The sequence below is a fragment of the Phyllopteryx taeniolatus genome, chromosome 2 (genome assembly GCF_024500385.1).
Source record: "Phyllopteryx taeniolatus isolate TA_2022b chromosome 2, UOR_Ptae_1.2, whole genome shotgun sequence".
Classification (NCBI taxonomy): Eukaryota; Metazoa; Chordata; class Actinopteri; order Syngnathiformes; family Syngnathidae; genus Phyllopteryx; species Phyllopteryx taeniolatus.
In genome coordinates, this window is record NC_084503.1 from 12,192,504 (window position 1) to 12,218,260 (window position 25,757).

The window sequence follows — 25,757 nt, forward strand, 5'->3', positions numbered from 1 at the left end:
GCTGTTGGAATGTCTGCTAGTTCTAGTTTGCATTGATCGGTAGCACCGACCTGAGGGAAGGAGCCTTTTTGGGCCTTTTTGAGGACGGAGTTGATGTTGATCGCCCACTTCAGGTCCTGAGAGACTGCAATTCCCAGGAACCTGAAGGTCTCGACAGTTGATACAAGGCAGTTGGACAGCGTGAGGGGTAGCTGTGGCGAAGGATGCCTCCTGAAGTCCACTATCATCTCATACATCACAGATGGTTATAATCCACAAAAAAAACCAAAAAACTTGTTTTGTTAGGACAGTCGTAATTGGCAGTCACGTAATGGATTTGCTATTTTAATCATCCTATTAGCAACCATGGTTAGACTTTTCAAATTAAACGCACTTTTTCCAATTGTTCACATAATAGCTCTCTTGGGTCTTCCTCCTAGTATCATTATGCCCTGCTATTAGATCTGGGCAATATATCGATATTTTTTTGAATTAATTCGACTTTTTTTTAATGGCAATTATCCATCCATCCATCCATTTTCTGAGCCGCTTCTTCTCACTATGGTCGCGGGCGCGCTGGAGCCTGTCCCAGCTATCACTGGGCAGGTGGCGGGGTACACCCTGAACCGGTTGCCAGCCAATCGCAGGGCACATACAAACAAACAACCATTCGCACTCACATTCACACCTACGGGCAATTTAGAGTTGTCAATTAAACCTACCATGCATGTTTTTGGGATGTGTGAGGCAGACACTCTAACCAAGCCGGTCACCGTGCCGCCTGGCGATTATTTATAAAAAAAATAAATAAATTATAAACTCAATTTCCACCCCGCAAAACCTCCCCCAATCTCCCACGTTATCCTCATGAGCAAAAAGAAACCAGCGTCTTCATTCCTTTGTGTCTATTTTTTTATAGGTGTTGGGCGAGATAGATCCAACACCCAGGCAGAATTTGTAAGATGGGTACAATTCTTTAAAGAAAACATGAAGGACCAGGCGAAACACATTTAATTTTATTTTAATGGGATTCAAAATAAACGGTCAAGCATTTCATTCATTCATCTTCCGTTCCGCTTATCCTCACGAGGGTCGCGGGCGTGCTGCAGCCTATCCCAGCAATCTTCAGGCGAGAGGCGGGGTACACCCTGAACTGGTCGCCAGCCAATCGCAGGGCACATAGAAACAAACAACCATTTGCATTCACATTCACACCTAAGGGCAATTTAAAGTCTTCAATCAACCTACCATGCATGTTTTTGGGATGTGGGAGGAAACAGGAGTGCCAGGAAAAAACCCACACAGGCACGGGGAGAACATGCAAACTCCACACAGGCGGGTCCGGGATTTGAATCCCGGTCCTCAGAACTGTGAGGGAGATGTGCTAACCCGTCGTCTACCGTGCCGCCTCAAGCATTTCAGAAAAGCATTATCATTAAACAAAACAATAAAAAACAATATTTCACAAATTCTGCCAGGGTATGTAAACTTATGAGCACAACTGTACATATATGCAGTCATATTTACCCTAACCCTTTTTTACAACCACTAGGTGGTGGTGGCATATTAGAATGAAAGTGTACCCCTTTCTCATAACCTCGAGGTGGCGATGGCATTTTGGAATGAAAGTGTACAGCATTTTTTGTAACAACTCGATGGCGGCATACATTTATATAATGTGAAAGTTTTTTTTCCATTTCCCCCTATACCCATGTATAATGCGCACTGTTGACGTTTGACAATTTTTGGGGGAGGGGGGGAAATGCACATTGTACATTACGGTAAATATTGAGTTGCTGACGTTGAACGTGTCTTTAGCAATAAGACTAAACTCTTTATTTTTTTAAGCTTCAAAGTCCTAATTGGAGTGACTTGGTGGATGCTTTGTGGTACACTCTTCCTGTTAACATACTGCCCTGTCCTCCACGTACACTGTATTTGTCGAAGTTTTATTTTAGTCCTCACAGTCTATCTACCATATGTTAAATCAAAGCATATTCTCTTTAAAGCCGCAGGTTGTGAGTTTACAGTTGTTTTTATGACGTTGGACTGAATGTGATTTCTGTCTGAAGTACAATTTCCGCTGCTTGTGCAGTGAGGGGGTTGGGTGTGTTTTTGAAGCCAGTCTAACTTTTACATTGGAGGGGTGGAGGGTTCTGTGTGGCATGTATGCTGCATAACACTATGGCTATCTTTACCCTCTTTGCTTCTGATCTGTGCTGTATCTTTCTGCCATAATTAGCACCTTCCTTTAACGCATGGCAATAGATGCCACTAAAGAAAGGTAAGGGCACACTTATTTCAGAAGAAACAAATATAACCCAGGGTACAAAAACATTTGAGAGGAGCTTTTACTTGTTATATTTGGAAACAAATCTAAAAGCTTGTCGTCCTTATTTTAGAAAAATTGCTCGATCTAATTTTTGTTTTATAATAGCTGGTGGAAGAGCACGCAACTCCTCAGTGAGAACCAACTTTTAGATGATTGATATTGTTTAACATTTTGTCGCTCTCATCTTTTTTTATGTGACATAATACATATCCCATAATGAAGTATTCCCCCCCGCATAGGGCTTATATACCAGATCCCATAACACATAGATTCATTCAGAAGCATCAAACATAACTAAATTCAGAAAACCTCAAAGCAAAAATGTTCTCAATTTGAAGTATGACATCATAGCTTTCTGAGAGTGGAGGTTGGTCATGCCAGAGGGAGGTGTGTTGCTGTATGCCTTGGGAAATGTTTCTTCGAAACAGATTACTTTAAGACGGATAACTCAAGTTTGCTGCTCAATCAGTGTTACCAGGTCTGTGTGAGTCTTCGGAGGGAGTGGGGAACAGAGACAACAAGCGTTCACTTCAGCATTCCCCCGTCTGTGCCCCTTCTGCCTCATCACTTCTTCCAGTATACATACTTGGGGCTATTTTTAAGTCTGAAAACAAGTTGGTAGGGGCAGAGCTATAAAGCTTGAGAGATTTTCAATGTGATTAAAAACAGTAGGGTAACATTGTGATTCATCTGAAACCTTTTTCTCCCAGTTTTATGTTTATATTCTCTAATTAATAAATCGTTAATAAGGAATGATTATCGAATGTAAGTTAGCCATCCTCTCCCAGGCGATCATTTCTGTTAACAACAGACACTCCTCACAAAAAGTTATGTATATTTCGCTTTCTGGTGACATTTCAGGATGAATTTAAAATGGACTAGAACCTTTACAGATTAACTTAATTTGACCTTCATTAAACTTTTGAATGCACATTTCCAACTGTTGAATGTTTCATTAGATTTTGCTCTTCTCTCAGAAGGAACTGGAAGGCAAAATTTACAAAAGGTGTTTAATCACGAAATGAACAATACATTTCTTGGTTCAGTTAGAATTGATATTTTAATAGACCTCTTTATTATGCTTTTCTCGTTCTGACATTAAAGGGTCGACATCTAACAATTTATCAATTGTACTTTGACATTGTGTGGTGTGGAACAAGATGTTCTCAGAGGGAAGCGGCCACTGAGCTTAGTGTCACAGTGTCATCAGTAGGTTGCAACAGAGATATGTAGATACTGGAAGAGTCACAGAAAGGCCTAGAAATGGATATCCTTGGAAATGTGTTGGTCAATTCATGGATCAAACACCTGTTGTGAATTTTCCCAACCAGCCTGTTAGAGAACACTACGTTATGCAAAATGTACTGAAAATTTGAAAAGTTGGATGTGTGCATTCAGACCTTTAGAGGTCACTATATCCACGAATGATTTCAAACATTTTTTAACAATCCTTCTTCAGTTCCAAGAGGGAAATTTTTGGGGAAGTTAATGGCAAGAGGGAAGAAGGTGTTGGAATGTCTGCTTGTTTTAGTTTGCATTGTTCGGTAGCGCCTACCTGAGGGAAGGAGCTGGAAGAGGTGGTGACCAGGATGTGGAGGGTACAAAAGGATTTGGCATGCTCTAGTCTTAGTTCTGGCAGCGTGCAAGTCCTCAAGGGTGGGTAGGGGGGGTACCACAATCTTTCCAGCAGTTTTGATTGTGTTGCAGTCGGAGTTTGTCCTTTTTTGTAGCAGCACCAAACTAGACTGTGATGGAAGAACACCGGACTGATTCGATGACTGCTGTATAGAACTGCCTCAACAGCTCATGTGGCAAATGAGACTAAACTTTTTCTGTTTTAGGTGAATTAGGATTACCAAAATGATTTCTATTTGCCAAATGCCAGAATGTTTTTTTACATTTTTTTAATTTTTAATTGTTTTAAATTTTTTAATACAGACAATTTTTCATTACTTCATAGTCATAAGTTTAGAAGTTAAGATTGCTACATCTTTAAAAGGGTGTGCAGTGATTCACAGTGGTGCTGGTGTCTTGCTGAAAACGCCCATTAGTTGATTGTCCTCTTGTGATGGTTAACACAGAGGCCGCCAACATGGCCCAAATCCCCCCATCTTTTAAGCAGCAGGCTGACCATCTGTTTCAGCCGTGTACACACATGCACAGATAGATAAACACATTGACACCCACATGCCCTTTGGGTCATATTTGTATGGGTTCAGCCTTGCAGTTGTGGATGGATTGAGTGCCCTATGTATGGGAGGCCAGAAGGATGATGGTCAGGTGGTATCAGTAGGACTCCATATCATTTCAAAGTTACAAAGTTGGCAGAAAAGAGGTCAGATTCAGGAGAACAGGAAAGGACCAGACAAGGGTGCAGCTTTTATTGGCCACAATAATTGTACTCTATAAGACCCTGATTCATTTTCCCTGCTTGAGTTTGTACAATGGTAATGGGAATTGAGTTACACATTCTGAAAAGAGAGCTGAGTTCTATGGATGTCAGTTGGTTGTTTTAGGAATTCTATAATAGGCTGACATTTAGCCAGCAAGCACACATTTTAGTTTATGCCTTTTAAACAACATTCTCGAGAGCAGTGGTTCTCAACCTTTTTGGCGTCATGAACTCCCTGCAAAAGTTTTGATCGACTCTGAGGACAGCCCCTCCACCTACGGAAACTGCATTTTAAATTGCATTGCAGCCTTGGCCTATGGCTTTGGCGACCAGCAAAGCTACCTGGTTAGAAGCATGGAGGGAAGTTTCTGAAGTGTGACTTGCCGCACGCATGTGATTTTGTGCCCCCCTAAACTCGAACAGTTTTCACGTGAATCATCAGTCTCGCACACTGATGATTGATGCCTGGGGATTAGATGCCGCTGCCTTTGTGGCACTGAGGGTCCAAATCAGTTGCTGTAAATACAAACATCACGTTTCATTTTGAGGTCTGTTTTTACTTTTCCAGTGGCCCAGTGTCTGTCTCATCCAAAACAGGTGGTGTTTTTTTATTTGAGCCATCTCTCCATGTTGTCACATTGATACTACTACTACTTCTTCTTTGACCCATTGTTGAGAAACACTGCTCTAGAACATCAGTTCAATACTAAGGTCAATGTAGTTAATGGGAATATCCATCAATTTTCTATACCGCTAGTACTCAGAGGTGGGGTACACCCTGGACTGTTTGCCAGCAAATTCCAGCAAAAAGGGAATACAGAATTGAAATGACTAAAAGAAAGGCACTATGACTTCTCAGTGGAATTGCATTGATTACATTGACTCACATGGCAAATGTTTGTGCTGTGATAGTAAAGCAGTGCACAGCAGAGTATATCTCTCCGGGCTGCCTGCATGCATCCTCTCTGCTATGTATTACAGAGAAACTTGTGAATAGCATGATTGTATGCTCACTAAAGAGGAGGGCAGCTTTATATGTACACTTGGGAGTAAGGATGTGTGTTAATGATAATCCTGTAGATCCTGGGGACTTTTCCTTTATCATCCCTATACAGTAAGTGTGCATGTTGCGCTCCAACAAAATAATTTGGCCACATTACATAACAGCATGTGCAATCTTTTTGTCATCAGCCATCAAATTTCAGATTGCAACTGCTTCAGTGCTTGGTGATTGCAGTCACATTATAGACAAAATATTTCCTGCCACTGTATGATTTTGATTTTTGTATATGTTGGCTGGTGTGTGCACACTGAAGACAGTGTCGCATTATAATGAAAGTATCATTGTGAAATGTATTTATCCAATGTGATTTTTGACTTGCTCTTCTTTTACAGTGGTAATGACTTGAAGTCGGTGACTTCTACTGCGCTGTGAAGGACGGCCTGACAGCTGCTAATGGGAACCCCTCCTCCGCCATGAGTGCTCGCGATGGCGTTGGCGGCATGGGCACTCTGGGACGGCAGCAGCGATTTGAGAACTCGGAATTCACTGTGCGCATCTACCCAGGCACCCTGGCTGAAGGCACCATCTACTGTCCGATCAGTGCCCGAAAGACTAGCTCAGCTGCTAATACCATCGAACGTGTCATTGACCGTCTCCACCTGGACCGTACCAAGTGTTATGTTCTGGCAGAGGTGAAAGAGTTTGGTGGAGAAGAATGGATTCTCAACCCCAGCGATTGTCCCGTGCAGAGAATGATGCTCTGGCCCCGTGTGGCACTAGAGCATCGCTCTCTATCTGGAGGCGAAGATTACCGCTTCCTTCTACGGCTGAAGAACCTGGATGGTTCAATTTACTATGGCGGCAGCCTTCAGATGTGGCTGCAAGTCACAGAGGAGCGCAGGCGCATGGTGGAACGTGGATTATTACCGCAGCCCGAATCCCAAGGTGATCATGCCGATTTATGTCGTCTACTGGAGCTCAATGAGCGCTCGCTGCTGGACAACCTGCGCTCACGCTTCCGCCAGGAAAAGATCTACACCTATGTTGGGAGCATCCTCATTGTCATTAACCCCTTCAAATTTCTGCCCATATACAATCCCAAGTATGTGAAGATGTATGACAATCACTCACTGGGAGATTTAGAACCTCACATCTACGCAGTAGCTGATGTTGCTTACCATGCAATGCTGCAGAGACAGAGGAATCAGTGCATTGTTATATCTGGGGAAAGTGGCTCTGGCAAGACGCAAAGCACAAACTTTCTTATTCATCATCTGACTGCTCTCAGCCAGAAAGGTTTTGCCAGTGGAGTGGAGCAGATAATCTTGGGGGCAGGTCCAGTATTAGAGGTAAGTAAAAAAATAATAATAATAATTAAAAAATAGAAGCATTTCATAAGCACATTACTGAAAGTAAGAGCAACAGTAGAACGTGTTCTTTCAGTCTTGGCTTGGCTTTTCTATCTCCTGTTAACTAATGCCAGGATCAGACTACACCAACGACAAAATTTGTAGTGTGACATAATCCACGACTATTAATTTGGCTATATTATAACCCTACTATATCAAAATAAAAATTCTAGTATGTTTGATTGATTTATTTATTTATTATTATTATTTTTTTTAATATATATATATATCTTCAGTGTAGTGCAACATATGAACGACAACCCTCCAACATATGGTGCCTTAATGTCGACTAATAGGATTACCAATTGCAACTGGCACGTTGCTAGTGTTGTTTCGGTCGCGAACATTTCATTCAGAAGAACGCATCTTTTTAGTGAACGAACTGAGCCGAATCAGTTTATGAAATGATTCGTTCTTTTAGCTTGGCCGCCACCCGCCGCCGTGCGGCGAGTCGGCTGGGAGCGGAAACGGAACTGTTGAAGCGTTCTGTCACTCACTCCTGAATCTTCGGCGAATGACCAATGAGCAGCCAGTGTGCAAGCGGGGGCGGGACTTCATTAAACGTACTGCCAAGTGATTTGCGATTCACCAGCTTTGTCACTCACTTCGGCGAATGACCAATGAGCAGCCAGCATCAGGCAGTGCCGTGCAGGCGGGGGAGGGACGTAAGTGAACTGAGTGATTCGTTCAGTGAACTGGTGTACTGAGGAATTGAAGAGTGATTCGTTTGTTGAACTTATCGTTCGCGATCCCTTTAGACACGAGTTCGCGCATTGACCTTATTCTTTTATGATCCGCTAAGGAGCGATGTACTAATACGATGAGTGATTCGTTTACGCAAGTAACGACGTACTACGCAGTGAACGTACTGATGAGTGATTTTAACTGAAAGTCCTGACGTCCTCGCAGGAATAGCTTTTAGCTAATTTAGCTGAAGTTTTATTTTTTTATTTATTTAAAATAAAAAAATAAAACAATTTTTTTAAAATAATCTCCCCGCCTTTCCTAGTTTATAATACATGACAACAACAATGCATAGTCCTTCGGTGAATATGTTGCTTCGTTCAAAAGATTCATTCACGGAACGAATCACTCTTCAGTTCTCCAGTACAGCAATTCATTGAACGAATCACTCAGTTCACTTAAGTCCCTCCCCTGAACGAATCACTCAGTTCAGTTCGTTCACTAAAAAGATTTGTTCTTCTGAACGAAACGGTCGCGAACGAAACAAAACACGTTGCATCCCTTACACGCTGTTGTCAACATTTATTCACGCACACACAAATCAATGTTTTCTGAAACATTAGCGCATGAATCGACAGAACGCCAGCATGTTTACATAAAAAACATTTGTGCTAGGACTAGCTAGCTACATAACGTTGTGTTGCCTGTGCTAGCATTATTAAAAGTATGTGAACATAATGTCAAGCTCGCCATATAAATAAACAGCTCAAAACATCCTCTCCGGAGCATCCAGTGACAGCATCACACCACACACATGTATTCCTTTTTGACAAGATGTAGCCCAATGATGGTAAAAGATGGGATATCGTAATACATGGCGTGTAATGTTGCCAGTGACTGAGACACAGCAAGATTTTATGGCAGTAGTCTGTCATGGTGTATCGTGGGGGAAAGAAAAATGTCATGTAGTCTGATCCAGGCTTTAGTGTATTGGCTGTTTCAATTGATTGGCCAGCTAAAAATTGATCTATGAGATCTCTTAGTATACACTTTTACATGGGCTTTTTTCTTTTTCCGGACATTGTATAGTATATTCATGGGCCTTAGCTGTGGATTTTTAAACAGAGTTGTACAACTCTGCTTATCCCCACCTGCCTTTTGGCTTGCTTGGTGTTGAATTGTGTGAACCCTAGTTTATTGCACTCGAGTCCATCTGTGTGGGGATTATGTAGTGCACACAGGAGCTCTGTCTGTGGGCAACCAGTCAGTGGTTAGACGAGTAGATTCTTGCTTTTGTGATTGCAGCACAGATGAAGACTGTTTCAGGGCAGCTGCGGTAGTGGCCCAGTCAAAGGTTGTAAAGGAAACTGGTTGTTTTCATATCTCTCAAAACATTCCACTCATATTCTTTTTCTTCTTGTCACTTAAACACACACCATAGTATTTGACATGAACTGAATTCTTGAAGCTTGTGCAACACTGTCTTAAACTGTATGCACAAAGAAAAGCAAATACTTGTTGCATATCGTCAAAAGTGTTGCTGAATTTCATAAAGGGTCGTATCGCTCATCGTCACATCACCTGACCACCAGCTATTTACACTTGATTTAGTCTCAAAGAACATGGCAGTATTCTGAAAGACAGACATGCATGAGGGTCTTTCTTAATCTGGCAACCAGTGATGGAAAAATGTTCCCAGTATCGAGCAGAAATAGTTTGGGTGCTTTGATTTTGTCACAATTCGCCGTTTTAAAATGATTGTGGTGTCAATAGTTAAGTCTTTTTGTTACATAGCTATTGTCCCTCACTGACTAATATACAATATATTATACATAGATGTAAAACAACAACTATGATGCCAAGTTCAAAGGTACACAGCTTTGCAACAGATATCTGGACTGTTTTATTGTCCTCAGTTCAGCAAACACTTCACAAAAATGCCATTCACCAGTGTGTCTCCAGAGTTAGATTGCAAATCGGCCCACGGGTTGATTGATGCCAAGACAGGAGATGTGGTGCTACTGCAGAGAAAGGAGGATGAGAGGAATGACTGGCAACATTACCTCATTGACATACAGGACTTACTCTTAAATGCTCTTCATTCATTAAGCATGGTGAGATCGTTGCTGTATCTGACACACCAACTACAGACAGTACATTAATCTTAAATAGCACACGGATCATATTGTCTCCATTTTATTTATCACATTCTACTGAAAACATTAATTCGTGTTAGTATCTGGAGTATAATTTTGACTGCTCTCTCATATGGGTCACTGATTTTAGGTGTTTAAGTGGACGGAAGCTCCTGTAGATAATCGTCTACAAACATTAAATAAGCTTTCATTTTGCATGATGTGCATTTGGTTGGATTGTATACCAGGTCTTTCTGATCATTTCATGGTCAATATGCTGAGTTATTTCATGGTATTTTATGCATTTCTATAAAATGCCATTTTAAAGGATTCCTAAACTGGTTTAGGTTTGATGTTTTGAGGAAAACGTATAGTTTATTTGTACCATATTAAGGGATCATTTACTAAAGCTTTTGATCATCTGATTTTAAAGATAACTGTCTTTAGGAAAAAGTACTCTTTTTGACTTGCAGGGAAAACGTCGCTGAAGCCTAAACCCTGCAGAGACACATTTTTTAAATCTCCTGATAGATGATATCTCTCTTACACGAGGTATTGGATGTCAGCCAAGACTGATGAGCCTTGTCACTCAAGTGTTTCAGTTAATAAAGCTGTTGCTGAAGGTGACGAAATTGTCTTAAAAATGTTGTCAGAACCTACATAATCCATGTGTTTTAGTTGTGGATGGTTATCTTATTGCTGTTAGGAGAGGATTTGGTTCAATTAAGATACTGTTTTTTTCTTACCTTACGACTGGCTTGTGTTAAGCCTGCTGTATGAAGATGAAGTCTGTAAGCATAATGTCACAAACCTTGAACCTGTTTAGGCCTTACAGTATTGTTCACCTTCCAGTCAGATGTGACTGAATGAACCTACATTCCTGTGACTTTATATGCTACTTTTACATAGTGTGGAATGTCTTGTGGTTGTATAGGATGTTTGGATGAGTTTAAGAATGCAGTCACTCCTCCACACATGAGACTGCTGCTTTCTCTCAGTTTGTAGGTGTGACTGATTTTTAAACAATCGTCTTTTAAAAGATGCAGAACATTAGGCAGACCTAGTTCTAGCTAAAGAGCAGTCGTTTGCAGACAGCTTCAGTATCAGTGTAGCAGTTTTTATTATCATTAATGATTGTTCAGTGCTGAAAACGCTATTTTGTGAGCTGCTAAATGACTTCACAGAGCACATCATTACGTCATTACGAGTATCATTCTACTCTCGTGTTGAACTCCCATAAAGTCAATAAATGTGGAAGTTTGCTTTTTGAGTCTTTGGGCTTCAAGAGTAGCACTTTAAAATGAAAAAATTGGTTCCGGAGTTGATATTGTATGCATGTACTGTATGTATGACTTTTTCACCGAAATAAAACTACCGCAATAACATGTCACATACAACCCCAATTCCAATGAAGTTGGGACGTTGAGTTAAAAATAAATAAAAACAGAATGCAATGATTTGCAAATCATGTTCACCCTATATTTAATTGAATACACGACAAAGACAAGATATTTAATGTTCAAACTGATCAAGTTTATTGTTTTTAGCAAATAATCATTAACTGAAAATTGTATGGCTGCAACATGTTCCAAAAAAGCTGGGACAGGGTCACGTTTACCACTGTGTTACATCACCTTTTCTTTTAACAACATCCAATAAACGTTTGGGAACTGAGGACACTAATTGTTGAAGCTTTGTAGGTGGAATTCTTTCCCATTCTTGCTTGATGTACAGTTTCAGCTGTTCAACAGTCCGGTGTCTGCGTTGTCGTATTGTACGCTTCATAATGCGCCACACATTTTCAATGGGAGACAGGTCTGGACTGCAGGCAGGCCAGTCTAGTACCCGCACTCTTTTACTAAGATGCCACGCTGTTGTAACACGTGCAGAATGTCGTTTGGGATTGTCTTGCTGAAATAAGCAGGGGTGTCCATGAAAAAGACGTTGCTTGGATGGCAGCATATGTTTCTCCAAAACCTGTATGTACCTTGCAGCATTAATGGTGCCTTCACAGATGTGTAAGTCAACCATGCCATTGGCAATAACACAGCCCCATACCATCACAGATGCTGGCTTTATAACTTTGCGTCCATAATAGTCCGGATGGTTCTATTCCTCTTGGGCCCGGAGGACACGACATCCACAATTTCCAAAAACAATTTGAAATGTGGACTCGTCGGACCACAGAAGACTTTTCCACTTTGCATCAGTCCATCTTAGATGAGCTCGGGCCCAGAGAAGCCGGCAGCGTTTCTGGGTGTTGTTGATAAATGGCTTTTGCTTTGCATAGTAGAGTTTCAAGTTGCACTGACGAATGTAGTGCCGAACTGTATTTACTGACATTGGTTTTATGAAGTGTTCCTGAGCCCATGTGGTGATATCCTTTACACATTGATGTCGGTTTTTGATGCAGTGCCGCCTGAGGGATCGAAGGTCACGGGCATTCAATGTTGGTTTTTGGCCTTGCCGCTTACATGCAGTGATGTCTCCAGATTCTCTCAACCTTTTGATATTATGGACCGGAGATCATGAAATCCCTAAATTACTTGCAATTGTACGTTGAGGAACATTGTCCTTAAACTGTTCAACTATTTTCTCACGCACTTGTTCACAAAGAGGTGAACCTCGCCCCATCTTTGCTGGTGAATGACTGAGCAATTCAGGGAAGCTCCTTTTATACCCAATCATGGCACCCACCTGTTCCCAATTAGCCTGTTCACCTGTGGGATGTTCCAAACAAGTGTTTGATGAGCATTCCTCAACTTTCTCACTTCTTTTCCACCTGTCCCAGCTTTTTTGGAACATGTTGCAGCCATGAAATTCTAAGTTAATGATTATTTGCTAGAAACAATAAAGTTGAACAGTTTGAACATTAAATATCTTGTCTTTGTAGTGTATTCAATTAAATATAGGTTGAACATGATTTGCAAAGCATTGTATTCTGTTTTTATTGAACACAACGTCCCAACTTCATTGGAATTGGGGTTGTATTTTAAAATCAAAATATATTTCTTTTTAGTCATATTTGAATTCAAATACATTGAAAATTACAAGTCTGTATTTGTATTTTGTTGTTGCACCCCTATCCCCATCCCTCTGTCTGTCCCCGAAAGCCCTTTTCTGTCCGGTTGCATTTTCAATAAACATGAGAATAATTTAAAAAATTTAAAATAAGTGGAGTATTTCAAACTGTGTTCCAGCACAAAGGCATACAGATCCACCATTCTGTAAGCTGAACAGGACAGGTTTAAAAAACAAACAAACAAACAAAAAAAACTTGATGGTTCCTAAGAGAAAATAAACATTTAAGTTTACATGCACTTTGAAAAACGTGATGTGACATATGACATGTTTATATGGCATCAAAAATAAATATTTCGAAAATTACCTAAATTTGCTCATGTATTTATGCTTCTTACTGAATTGATGTCGGAACATTTAAATCAATATCAAATCAAATCGAATCAAAACCTAAAGAATCAAATTCGAATCATGAGGTTCTTAAAGCCCCAGGCCTAAGTAATTGTCTCTTTTTTCCAAGACGAAATGTGATCAAGCTTAAGAATTTTTTTTTTCCCCAACACACACCACTGCATACTTACAAATTATTGCCCTTGCCCAATGATGCTAGAGTTATTACCAAAGGGGACAACTGTGAGAAGTAAATACAGTATGGCATATTTCCTGACTCTCAACCATGTATCATGAGTCATTATGATAAAATAGCTGCAGGGCATTTTACCACAGACCCTCTTCAAGTATGTATATCGGCAGTCTCCTTCCGCTAACAGCATGACAGCGTTGCTAATTGTTGATACAGATCAGTCAGTGCTGGGTCAGGCCTTTCCCAATTTCTCAAATGAACATACGCTAGCCAAGTGCACACAGGATGGGAACAAGTCAACAATAGCAGTGAAAAACAAGACGAAGTAAGACGTGAATTAAGAAGAGCATAACCGGTTCTGCTGAAGAGTTTGGAGAAAAAGTGATAACTTTACTAGGCTCATGATCTCACCAGTGAAATAACTGGCTGGAAACCTTTAAAAACCTGTGAAGGCCATGATATCTGTTTTACATCATTTTGAAATGCATCAAGGCTCTGCATTGATTTATTTAGAGCTTTGAACAACTTCAAAAAACTGTGTGTTCGTATTTCGCAATGTTACTTCTTATTTAGGAAAAGTTTTATGTTTTGAATGTTTGATACTAGCAAAACTCAAAAGGTTAAGATTCAATTTGTATGAAATTCGGTGTGTTATTTTGGTAGGTGCTTGCAAATTTGTGGACACAGAATGGCACGAGATTTTTTACACCATCTTGAAAGAAAATAGCTTTTTTTTTAAAAATACCTTAATACATGTGGATATGACAAAATAATTTTTTAGAGCCCAGCAGTAATGCAAATCAAATCAAAGAAATTAACCGATATCCTTTTATTCCGGTAGTTCTCGTATCTAAAGAAAACGGCCCGCTGTAAATACAAGTAGGCTATTTCAAGTATTTGCCTCAATTATCCTTTTTACTTCAATTAATTTTAACTATGCCATATAAATCGCATTATTATGTAATAATGTATTTCAAGAATATTTCTTTCAATATAATAATAATAATCAAATCACTTAAATTAATACAACAAGTAACCAGATCTGGAGATAATGGTTAAAGTCATTTGTCATTTCTTTCTTGTACTCCATATGTAAACATTTATTTCTTGGTATTCCAATTCATCACTGGTGCAAAACCTTTACCCTAACCCCCCCCCAAAAAAAAAACCCAAACATAAATAATTAGTTGATAGCTTTGACATCAAAAAGTTCTCAAATATCTTGGTTTGGACTGAAACCGTGATTTAGGCAACGTTAACTTCTGAGTTCCACAGAGCTGTGTCATTAGCCAGCGCTTAGGACGTATTGATAAAGCTCTTTCCACACACATACACACACACACACACACACACACACAAACACACACACACACACACACTTAACCACAGTCCTGCAAAGTCGCACTCGGAACAGGTGGTCTTATCACCAACACGCCTATATGTAGGCCACATGTCAAGCATTAGCTGTGCGTTTGTGCTAGGGAGAGCCATTACAGCCAGGTGAGGGGTGTGACATAACCCATCCACTATGCTCAAGCTAAGCCCCATGGTCAAAGAAAGAAGGTCAATCCAATTAGATAAACCTAGAGACACAAACATAGCACCTCCCTTCAATCCTGTGCTGATCCAAGAATACCCTAGCTATCCTTCAAGCACCGATACACTGTTTGCTTGTACTAACTTTGCATCTTACTATTCATTTAAATTATAAATGAATACGTTACACTGAGCAGAATGAAGTGATTAGTAGGCTTTACACGATCAGGATTTTTGGGGCCGATCACCGATCAGCGAGTTTAAAAAAAACGATAACCGATCACCAAGCCGATCACAAGATGGAGCAATGTGTCTATTTAAAGACCTGTTCATTTACTGTATTTACTTGTGTACTTAATTGCTCAAAAAAAGTACATTAACAATAAATAATGTATCTTTGTTCATCTATTTATGACAGTGAGGCATAGTGACAGACAGAACAAATGAATGGTCTTCTATTGTCAGGAAATACATATAGTAATTAATGTATCCACTTTTTGTGACATTTTTGTTTGTTGGTGTGCCGTGAGATTTTACAATTGTAAAATATGTTCCTTGGCTCCATAAAGGTTGGAAATCCCTGCTCTAGTCAGGTCGTGTATTCTAATCAGTCAGGTCAAACCATTACAACATGACAGAAATAATGGGTGCTAACTTACTGTAATTAAATTACTTTATTGTAATTAAATTAATTCACCCAAACCGAAACTTTAGAGCATGAGTCGACAGAGCGGCAGCATGTTTACGCACAACCGTAAGTGCTAGCACTTGCCTGCTTGTGAGCGGTATCGTATTAAAAGTACGGGAACATACCTCAAGCAAGCCTTAAACGAATGTCCTCTCCTGAGCTCCGGTGACCACCAACACACGTTTTTCCCCATATTTTTCTTATAATATAGTTGGCATGATCCACTCTTGTTGTCGTCGCCACGGTAAAAAGTGTATCCGGTCGCATTTGAGTTGACAAGATAAAGCCCAATGATCGTAAAAAACGGAATGCGGTGGTATCGGAAGATTTTATTGCAGTGGTCTGACATAGAGCAAATTTGTCTTGTAGTCTGATCCGGCATGACGTGTTGTCTGTCCCACACCGCCGACATCTTTTATTTATTTATTTATTTATCAGATATTTACAGTACTTTGTCAAAAGACACGCAACAAGGCTAAAAATAAACTAGCTTTTGGATTCAAATATACTGTGCACGATGCAGATGCGGAGTAAATGTCTTTTGCGGGGCCGATCAATGACGTCATTGATCAGATCGGCGAATTATGACATTAAAGCTGATCAGCAAAAAATGGTAAATATCGGCCGATACCGATCAGGCCGATCAGATCGGTGTAAAGTCTGAAGTCTAGTACATTAGTAATGTACTCTCAAGGCTTGTATGCTGTTTCAACATTGTGTGTGTGTGTTTATGTGCGTGCGTTTCTAGCATTTGTTAAGTGGCAAGGATGCTTAATCTGGAGTGTATGTTGGATTACTTTGACCGCCGCACTTGACCAGTGCCACTGTGAAATGGAAGGCTGCCGTACAACATACATACAGTTCTTCTGTCACAAATTAATGACTTGTCTCGTCGACTCTTTACAAGTAAACCACAACACAGAAGAGGCCGTTTTTCTGAATGTTGACGGCACTGCTGCACGAGTCGTTCAACTTGACAGGGCACATGAGTCATGACAGTGACATTGTGTGGTTAAAGGCTTCCAAGTTCCTCATTGATTAAAGTGTGAGGTCAGTGTTTACCAAGTAAATGCAGTAACGTCTTAAAAGCTAGTGGTTGTAAAAAACTCAATGGAAGCCCCATCCCCACTCCTACAAAATGCATTACTGCACTTTTACAGCTCTGTTGCTCTTGATAATGAATAACGTCTTAACATTAATGTACAGCTACCTGAGGCATATGTCTTTACGAAGTGACAGAGAAAAGCTAACCAAAAAAAAGCACAGGACAGAGAGACAAAATAGGGGACATTTTTTGTTTAAAGCCATCCCTCATTCCTGAATGGGTCAAAGCAAAGGTGCACCCACCTCACTGAGTTGAGTCTCCTAAATACCAAATTCAAAGGCTAACTTTTATCAAATGCAATGAAATCTTGTGGTGTAACTGATATACTAAAGAGATTTCATTCGTTCTTTTCAGTGGATTATCCTCCTTTATACTCATTGGTGTCCCTAAAGTTGAAATTCAAAGCACACTCTGATGCAAGGGTGGGCGGTACGGGTACATTAAAAAATTCACTCCAAGTGTGCTCTCTACACTCCGAAACGTTGTTGGAGTGTGCCGTTCGGTTATTCAGAGCACCACACTCTGGGAGTGCCGGAGTGCACTCCCGCTGCTCTGACTGAGGAGACAGAGCGGGGGGAGCTTCACGCAGGACGAGATCTTTTCCAGGCAGAAGTGACATGGCAGATGCACTGGCATATCACGTTCATTCGTAAATTCATAGAAACTGGAGCGCGCTCTGCCTCTCTGAACACTGCACTCTCAGAGCGCAGTGAGAGTGTCAGATTGAATTTCCGAACATACGCTTAGTCGGTAGAAGGTATAAATTTGGACAAAGGTACAGACTTGGACTGAACCGACCAATCGCAATAACGCTTATTGATGATGTCATAGTGTCTGTCGCTCTATAAAAATGGCTCAAGCACATCCGGTCACGGAGCTCCCAGGCGGCGGAGGGGCGAAGAGCAGCACGGAAGTTTGGAGGAGGGGAAAAAAAAAAAAAGTCCGGGAGTTCTCGTGATGGGCACGGCAGTTCTTTTGAGTGTACTGAATCATTTGAATCAGTTCTTTAAAAAGATTCGTTCAAAAGATTAGTTCACCAAATCATTCAGTTCTTTATCACAAAATAATTCAAATGCTTCCTCATTCAGTTAATGATCCATTCCTGAGGTTCACGTTCACTCAACACGTTCACTGAAGAACATGCGTTGTTGTTGTCACGTAAACTTAGGAAAGGCGGGGAGATTTAAAAAACAACAAAGAAACAAAAAAAAAACTAAATTATCACCCACCTATCTCTCTCGAACACCCGGCTTCAGTAGTGACTCGTGAACATGCGTGCAGCGAGCTCAGCTACCAAACATCCTTCCGCATCCCCTTACGTCCAGTTTGGTTCTCGCCAGCCGGCGTGATTTTTCTGCATTCCACCGCGGTGGACAGCATCGCTGACACCAGTCCCCGCCATCCGGGCTTCCTGCTCACTCACCTTACTGTTATTGTCATCTGATTAGTGCAAAGTGTCTTGAGAAGCGCTATATAAGTTTAATTTATTATTATTAGCATTATTAAAGCTTTATTAAAAGCTTTAATAATCCCATTAGAGACACAGATTGTTTGTTTACGTATATACATGTATTATTCATTTACATTTATTTAAAATGTGTGCTTGTTTTCATGTGCTTGACTGACTCAACATTAGCCGTTAGCTTGAAGAAACGGCTGCTAGTGAAAGGTATCCCCGCGAGGACGTCAGGACTTGCAAACGAAGAAGTTCAATGAACGAATCACTTGTCTAACGGATCGTGAACAATAAATTCAACAAACGAATCACTCTTCATTTCGTCAGAACGCCAGATCACTGAACGAATGACTTTTCAGTTCCTCAGTACACCAATACACCAGTTCACTGAACGAATCACTCTATTCACTTAAGTCCCTCCCCTGAACAATTCACTCTTCAGTTCTTCAGTACACCAGGTCATTGAACGAATCACTCAGTTCACTTAAGTCACTCCCCCGTCTCCACGGCGCTGCCTGACGCTGGCTGGTCATTGGTCATTCGCCGATGTGAGTGAAAATATTAGGGCTGCAACGAATGTTTCGAGTACTTCAAATACAAAAGATGTTCGGAATTTTCTCTGCCTTGGGGATCCGCTAATGTATCTTCTTCACTGCAAGAGTGTGTGTATGCCTCAGCAGCTCGTAGGTTTGTGATGTTCTTGTCTTGCTGCGAGTTCAGTAAAGCGACAGAAAGTGCATTGGTGACTCCTTGACCACTTCCCAGGGCATTACAATACTACTGGGATATACAGTAGCTGCCTGTTAATAGCAGGAATTAGTTAATTCTCAAGCTGAGACTCGTCACAAAGTTTAACTAAGCCAGCAGCTACATTTTGAGTCAAGTACTGTAGGGGGGGGGGGAAGATTGCATGGCAAAGTTTGTGAAAAAGAATTAAAGGAATATTTGTGTTCCTATCGACGTGTCTTCAAATTGCACCACAGGCTCCGTATGCCTTTTTAAACAAATACCTGTTTTTGTTTAATACTTAAAATAAATTTTAAGAATGCTAAGAAAAAAAATGCTTACCAAAAGTTAACTAAAAAATTTTTCTTGCCTCATTCAAAATATTTCTAGACAAGAAAATATTATACTGCTCCATGTGAATTTAAAAAAATAAAGTTGATTATTTAAAGAAAAACAACTGGTCGTTCATTTTTAAGTGAAATGGCTTGTATTTTTTGTGTATTGCTAATTGGTCTTTAACTGAGCAATAATTTATCCGAATACTCGATTATTCAATAACATTTTTAGTAGGATACTCCAATACTAAAATATTCGATAGCTGCAGCCCTAGATAATATTAAGATATCAATTAAATAAGAATGAGATCTCTTATAATAATATATTGCAAAACAAAATCATAGTTATTTGTCTTACCATATATAAAGTCTCGAAAGTAAACGCGTTTTTTGTCAGTAGGTTCCACCCCCCATCCTCATTGTCTCAAAATTGAATTTACTGTGGATTGATTGGGGGCAATGGCCTCGCCGGAGAACCAAGCTGTCTTTGTCCATCCCGTTTTTGTGTGACGTACTCCTAGAGGTGTAGTCTGGCAGATGGTCCACTTTGAGATTCATTTCAGATTTTAGTATGTGTGTGTGTGTGTGTGTGTGTGTGTGTGTACATGCAAGGAGACTTGCATGTGTGCATGCACCTGCAAACTCTGGTATGCCAAAGCATAAATACAGTGTCTGTGAGAGGACACAGACAGCCACATTGTCGAGTTACTTGGCTGCAGCAGTGGAAAGAGTTGGCTGAGGGAGCTAGTCTTTAATCCTTGAAAAAGAATCAAAGAACTGTGACCCTGGTTAGATTTTGCTTTTTTTTTTTTTAATATAGAAAATGACTATCTTTAAAATATGTCACAGAACTTCAAGAATATCAGTTAAAATACCACACAACATATAATATTCGATAACAAGGTGGATAGGTTTAAGCACCGAGACACTCATTTGAAATCTACAAAGAATACTAATTACAGTGTAATTCTTCCTTTACACTACTCTCACTCACCACACAAATCATTGTGAGTGAGTGAGGAAGGTGTTTTTTATACTCTGGGCTCTATGTTAACTTTTGCCCTGGCTCGATATATATTTGCAAAATCTTTTCCTGGGAACAAAAAGTTTGTCTGCAACAAGTAGTCCCTGACAACACACACAGAAAATACACAATTATTTTACATACGGGGTGGGCCAAAAGTAGGCTATAGATAGATAGATAGTAGGGTTGGGAATCTCTGGCATGAGGCCGCTTTGATACATATCGAGATACACAGGTAGCGATTCGATTCAAAAACGATATCTTTACGGGCGGAACGGTTCTCGATTCGGTGCAGAAAAAATGTGATAGTTAACGTGCAGATGTACTAATCATAAAGAACCTTGGCTTAACCCAATTCTATAAAATGACATTTGTTTAACTTTATTTTCAAACATGTACAGTAAAAGACCACTTAATCCTGACCATTGTTGCTTTATGGCACTCTTTAAAAATATATATATACAGGAAGTCTGGTCCTACGCTGGCGACGTAACACAAATTTCCGCGCAAGTCGAATTTCACCGTTAATGTCGAAATTTACGGCGAAATACTTCTGTTACGGGTATTGTCCCACGTGATTGTGACAGCAAGCTCAGTGTGTGTGTGGGTGTGTCGATGTGCGAGTGAGACGGGACTCCTCAGGCGTCGTCCGGCGGGACTGCGAAGGAGTGCGCGCCGGTGCGAGTGTGTACAGTGGCAAGTGTCGTGACGGCGACCGGGGAAGAGTAGCGATTAGCGGAGGACCCGTTGACGTTGAATGTGCAGAGGAACTAATAAAGCCTTTAAAGCAGCAAATCGGTGCTTCATGCCTTTATTGTTGCCGCCACCCAGCTCAGCTGTGCAACGAGAGAAGGCAGTTAACCCCTGCGTCTCTCGACCACGGTCAGGTGACCGCAGCAGGAAAGGTTAACACTTCGTATAAAGAAACTAAAATACATTAAAATAAAAAAATAAGATGCTGTACTTACCATTACTGCTGAGAGTGTGAAAAAAGGGGGGCGAATAAGGCAAAGTCGAAATGTCGTAGGTCGAGTGCGTCGTAACTTGAGGACTTCCTGTATATATAAGAGAGAGATTGTGTGTTTATTTAAAAAAAAAAAATCAAATTAATTATTTAAACAGACCACAACAATACGACAATTAATTTAGATTTTCTCTCTACAAACTCTGCACAAATAATATTTAAAGAGTGGTCTTGCACACCGTGCCATTCAAGCTCAGACCGCTACTGCACACACGCACTGCTTTTTAAATTATTATTCTGATTATTTTTTTTGCTGATTGCTGACTGACTTTTTGAACTTTTAAGTTGTGATGACTAGCTTAGTTCAGCTGGTGATAGTTGTCAGCTTCGGGATATACCTGGCTGTGTGTCCTCTCGGAAGTTACTTTTTAGGGTTGCACAGTACCAACATGAACGTACAAGTGGACCGCGAGGACTCAAGAACCAGCATTAGTTTGCTGAGTTACAGCCCAAGGAAATTGCTGAGATGTACCTACCTTTGGCCATATTGTCTGCATGTTTACAATCTGCGGCGCACATTTCGCCGCCAACCCCCGGCGTTGACGGCAGACTTGATATAAGTTACGTAACGTCTCGTGATAGCCTCGTGATATCTAGTCCACACCCCTACAACCAATGTATCTAAGGATTCCTGCCGGATTGTGTATCGATAACAGAGTCTGCTACCTATAGTCGTATCGCTCTACTTTACAGACAGATATCCGGTCACATCGGTTGATCGTTCCCAACCCTAATTTATAATGTATATCATTCATGAATATAAAGAAATTTGTCAGACTGCAATTCATTTTGCGTTTGTGTCTTTCACGGTGCATTAACATGTTTGATGTGACTTGAGCAAGTTTTTGAAGCGCTTACAGTAAATTGTGCTGGTCTTGTTGACTACATTTCAGTCTCTCTTCCCAATCTGGTAGCCGAAATGCTACCATACTGCTGACATAAATGAGCTTGGAGGGTGGCAATTTCAGGGTTATTAATCGTACTAGCCATGTATCTTTCTCTCCTCCGGTCCGCTCTCCTCATACAGTTGAACAGAACTAGCATTAATTCGCAGCAGCCACAGTTTTGCCCACTCCAGTCAGATGACAGTCACCAGAAAAAGTCATCACATGACACGCAGTTGGAGGAGGCTTGGTGAAAAAAAATCATCTTCAGTGTAGTTTTTTTTTTTATTTTTTTTTTTAGATCAACTTAAAATATTAATATTAATTATACTAATTTTGGTAGCGCTGTGAGCTCATGACTTTTTATGTATTGGAGGCACAAACGGAAAACTGGAAGGGGCGTGTTACAGTTCTGCCATTTAAAAGCTGACAGGTGGTTTTCATACTGTAAATTCACAGACTGTGTGGGTAGTGTATTTTGCTAAGTGTAACCTTGCCTTGGGTTACAATTTTTGGTGGTGAAGCAGAATCTGAGCCCATTTTGAAGGGGGTGGGGAGATAGGCAGTTTTTACAAGTATCATGTTGAAATCAAATTCCATGGAGATTTGTTGTGTGTTTCATTGAAGTGGGAGCAGTGGCCAGTGTGATATTTGAGTCAACAATGAGCTTTTGTTCCTCTGTGTTGGTGGAGTGACCCACACTGAGCCAAGCCTGTGAGCTGAGTGGAAGGAATAGTGGCATTTCCTGACTGTCAAACAACTACTACTCTCCTACAAGTTACTTAAAACCCCAAACCACCAAATACCAGGCTAATGAGGATGGATACAAGAACAGTTACAAGCAGAAGCATCCGGCTGATTATGGATCACCTCTCAATGCTCCCCAGGTACCATGCTACCGTATAAGTATGGCATACAGTATGTTCTTTTTGTTGTTGTTTTTTGTTTTGTTTTAACAAAAGAAACCTTTTGGTGGAAGTAGCAACTGTCATTTAGTCCATACAAGTCTAGTCCAAACAGTGTTTGGAAAAATATTTTGCCATTGGGAGGAGACATGCCAGGGTTAAGTGGGTTGTGGTGTTCCCCTGGAAGACACTCAAGTCCCCCTTTACATAGGACAAGAGAGGAAACGATTATCAAACCCCAAATCATCACAATTATCACTACAGTATATTACTAAAAGTAATGCAAACAAACAAAAAAAATCATTGTAACAGGTTTGATTTTTGAATACAAAAATAAAATAAAATCAGCAACCCTTTGTACTTTTTGACATTGGTAATTACAAACAGCAACATCCAAAGTTATTTTTTATGCAGTCAAGAATACACACATTGTACGGAAAATGACTGAGTGATATATTTAATAGTGTGGCGCTCTATTAAAACATGAATCTGATCAATTATTAAATACTAATCTTTGACAGAATAAACAATGTTTTTCAGTTCAGACATTTTGATCACTAAATAGGTGACCATAAACAAAATTCAACACTCGAGGCCTTTTCACACCGCCAACTTTCCCATTCATTGTATATGTGCTGAGGGGGCGGGACCACGGCTGTGTCGCGGCACGCTAAGTGCACAGGGCATTTGACGCAATGTGCCCTTGACTAGAATTTTTTTTTTTATTTGAGAGCGTTGTTGCTGTGAAGTCAGAAAGTACCTCCAATAGGAGAGGGGCTGGCAGAGTCATCTGCATCTGGGAGAGAGTCTGAGTCTTCAAAAGTCTCTAGTAACACCAGCAAAAGTAGCAGGATGAGTCACTAGTAGCTGTCTTGAAAAAGATTCGATAGAGTTGGCAACACAGTGTGAGTAGCCCTGGGCTGGCATAAAGGGGCCGCACCCACCAATACGGTATTAACGATAATTCAGATTTGAAACGGTACTACTAACCGTTTGAAATCAGTAAACAGTTTCAACCCTACATGGGACTTGATGTGTCTTTTACTTTAAAATTGTCATGCATTATAGATTTTTGTTTTTGTTTTCTGACATTTTCCATATACAACAAGTATGTACAGTATATTCCCCGCAGTTGCTGTCACAAATGAACAGGAAAAATCTCTCGGGGCCAAATGTATTTTCTTGTCGAGCCAAGTTTACCTCCTCTCATTACAACTGTAGAACACTGCACCATTGTTTAGCCCCGAATATCCCAGTAAAGTAGATCCTGAAACTAGATGCTTCCCTGCTTGATCTCGTCTGATCCCCTGCTCCTGTTTGTTCCGTCATGCTTTGAACTTCTTTAGGTTTGGGGAAATTAGCTTTAGCGAATCCTCCTTTGCTCTCTCCAGCCTGCTCTCACACTTGAGGAACCGAACACTTTTATGTAACACAAGGTCAAAGTTCAGTTGAGGCTATTTCTTCCTTTGATATCGTCACATGAAAAGAGGGGGCAGGCGTAATAAGGTGAGGAACTAAAGAACAAAGTAGAAGCTGTTTGGCGATGTGAGAATGACACCGTGTAAATGAGATCATGCGTAAAGTCAATCAAGCCGCACCATTACGTAGTCAGTGTATGCCTACCTCCCCGAGCTGTTATTGTATTAGATTGTGCAGGGGTTACCTTAATTTGATTTTACAAGTGTTAGCTTACAGTAGCAACATGACAAGATTTCCCAAGAATGACAGACTGTCAAAATGGGGTTGGAATGGCCACTTCAACCTAAGTACAACACACCAAGAATTTTGAAAATGGGAGGATGAGTTCTGGAGAAATTGAGTTTTTTGTGCTGGAAAACAGTCTTTCTGGGCAACGTTTTGATATCGCCTATAGAAAGTCTGGTCAACAAACACCTTCAAATTAGAGTGAAACAGTATAACAGTATAACTTTATTCTTTACCCCTTCTCCATTTGGATGTCAAGTTTCAGTTAAAAATATCCACCAGTAAGCTCATACAGGACGAAATTCCCAAGGTTCTCCAAGTTTCAAAATTACCGTGAAGTTTCAAGCGGCGTCAGTTGTGCAAAACCTCAATTTAAATAGTGCAATGCAGTGTGGGCAGTATAATAGGTCATGCACTTTAGGCATCAATTATATTTTTGTGAATGTTTTATGGAGAATTTTAGAGGCGTTTGAAATGCATTCCGTGTTTTTTACAAAATTGATGGCAGCCACTCCTCACGTTAAGACTCACAGCTAATTGAATGACAGGATATGACAACTTATTAAAGTAAATGCACACCAGGAGAATTCTTGTCAATCACTAATTAATACTGCAAATAATAAAATTACACTGGCATTAAATGGCTGTTTCCCCCCTTCCATTTTGTCTTTTATATTTAAATTATAATGAAGTAACTGAGCTCTTACAGTTGATCCACCAATCACAGCACAGATGCTGAAGGTTGTCCCTTAGCGTAGCCCCATGATGTAATCCATTGCATCCTCCTAAATAAGTGCTTGTTCCTGGGTGCACTGTCTATTAATGTGAGTGA

General features: G+C 40.4%; 1 protein-coding gene across 11 annotated transcripts in view; it reads left to right on the forward strand.

Annotated features, from left to right (window-relative positions):
- Positions 1-25,757, forward strand: part of myo9aa (myosin IXAa) — a 176,904-nt gene that overhangs the window by 38,975 nt on the left and 112,172 nt on the right. For all 11 annotated transcript variants that reach the window (XM_061760855.1, XM_061760846.1, XM_061760862.1 and 8 more), the window contains one exon: positions 6,099-7,055. In XM_061760855.1, coding sequence (XP_061616839.1) covers positions 6,180-7,055 — 876 coding nt within the window. In that variant the 5' untranslated portion in view covers positions 6,099-6,179. The remainder of the gene's footprint in view (positions 1-6,098; positions 7,056-25,757) is intronic.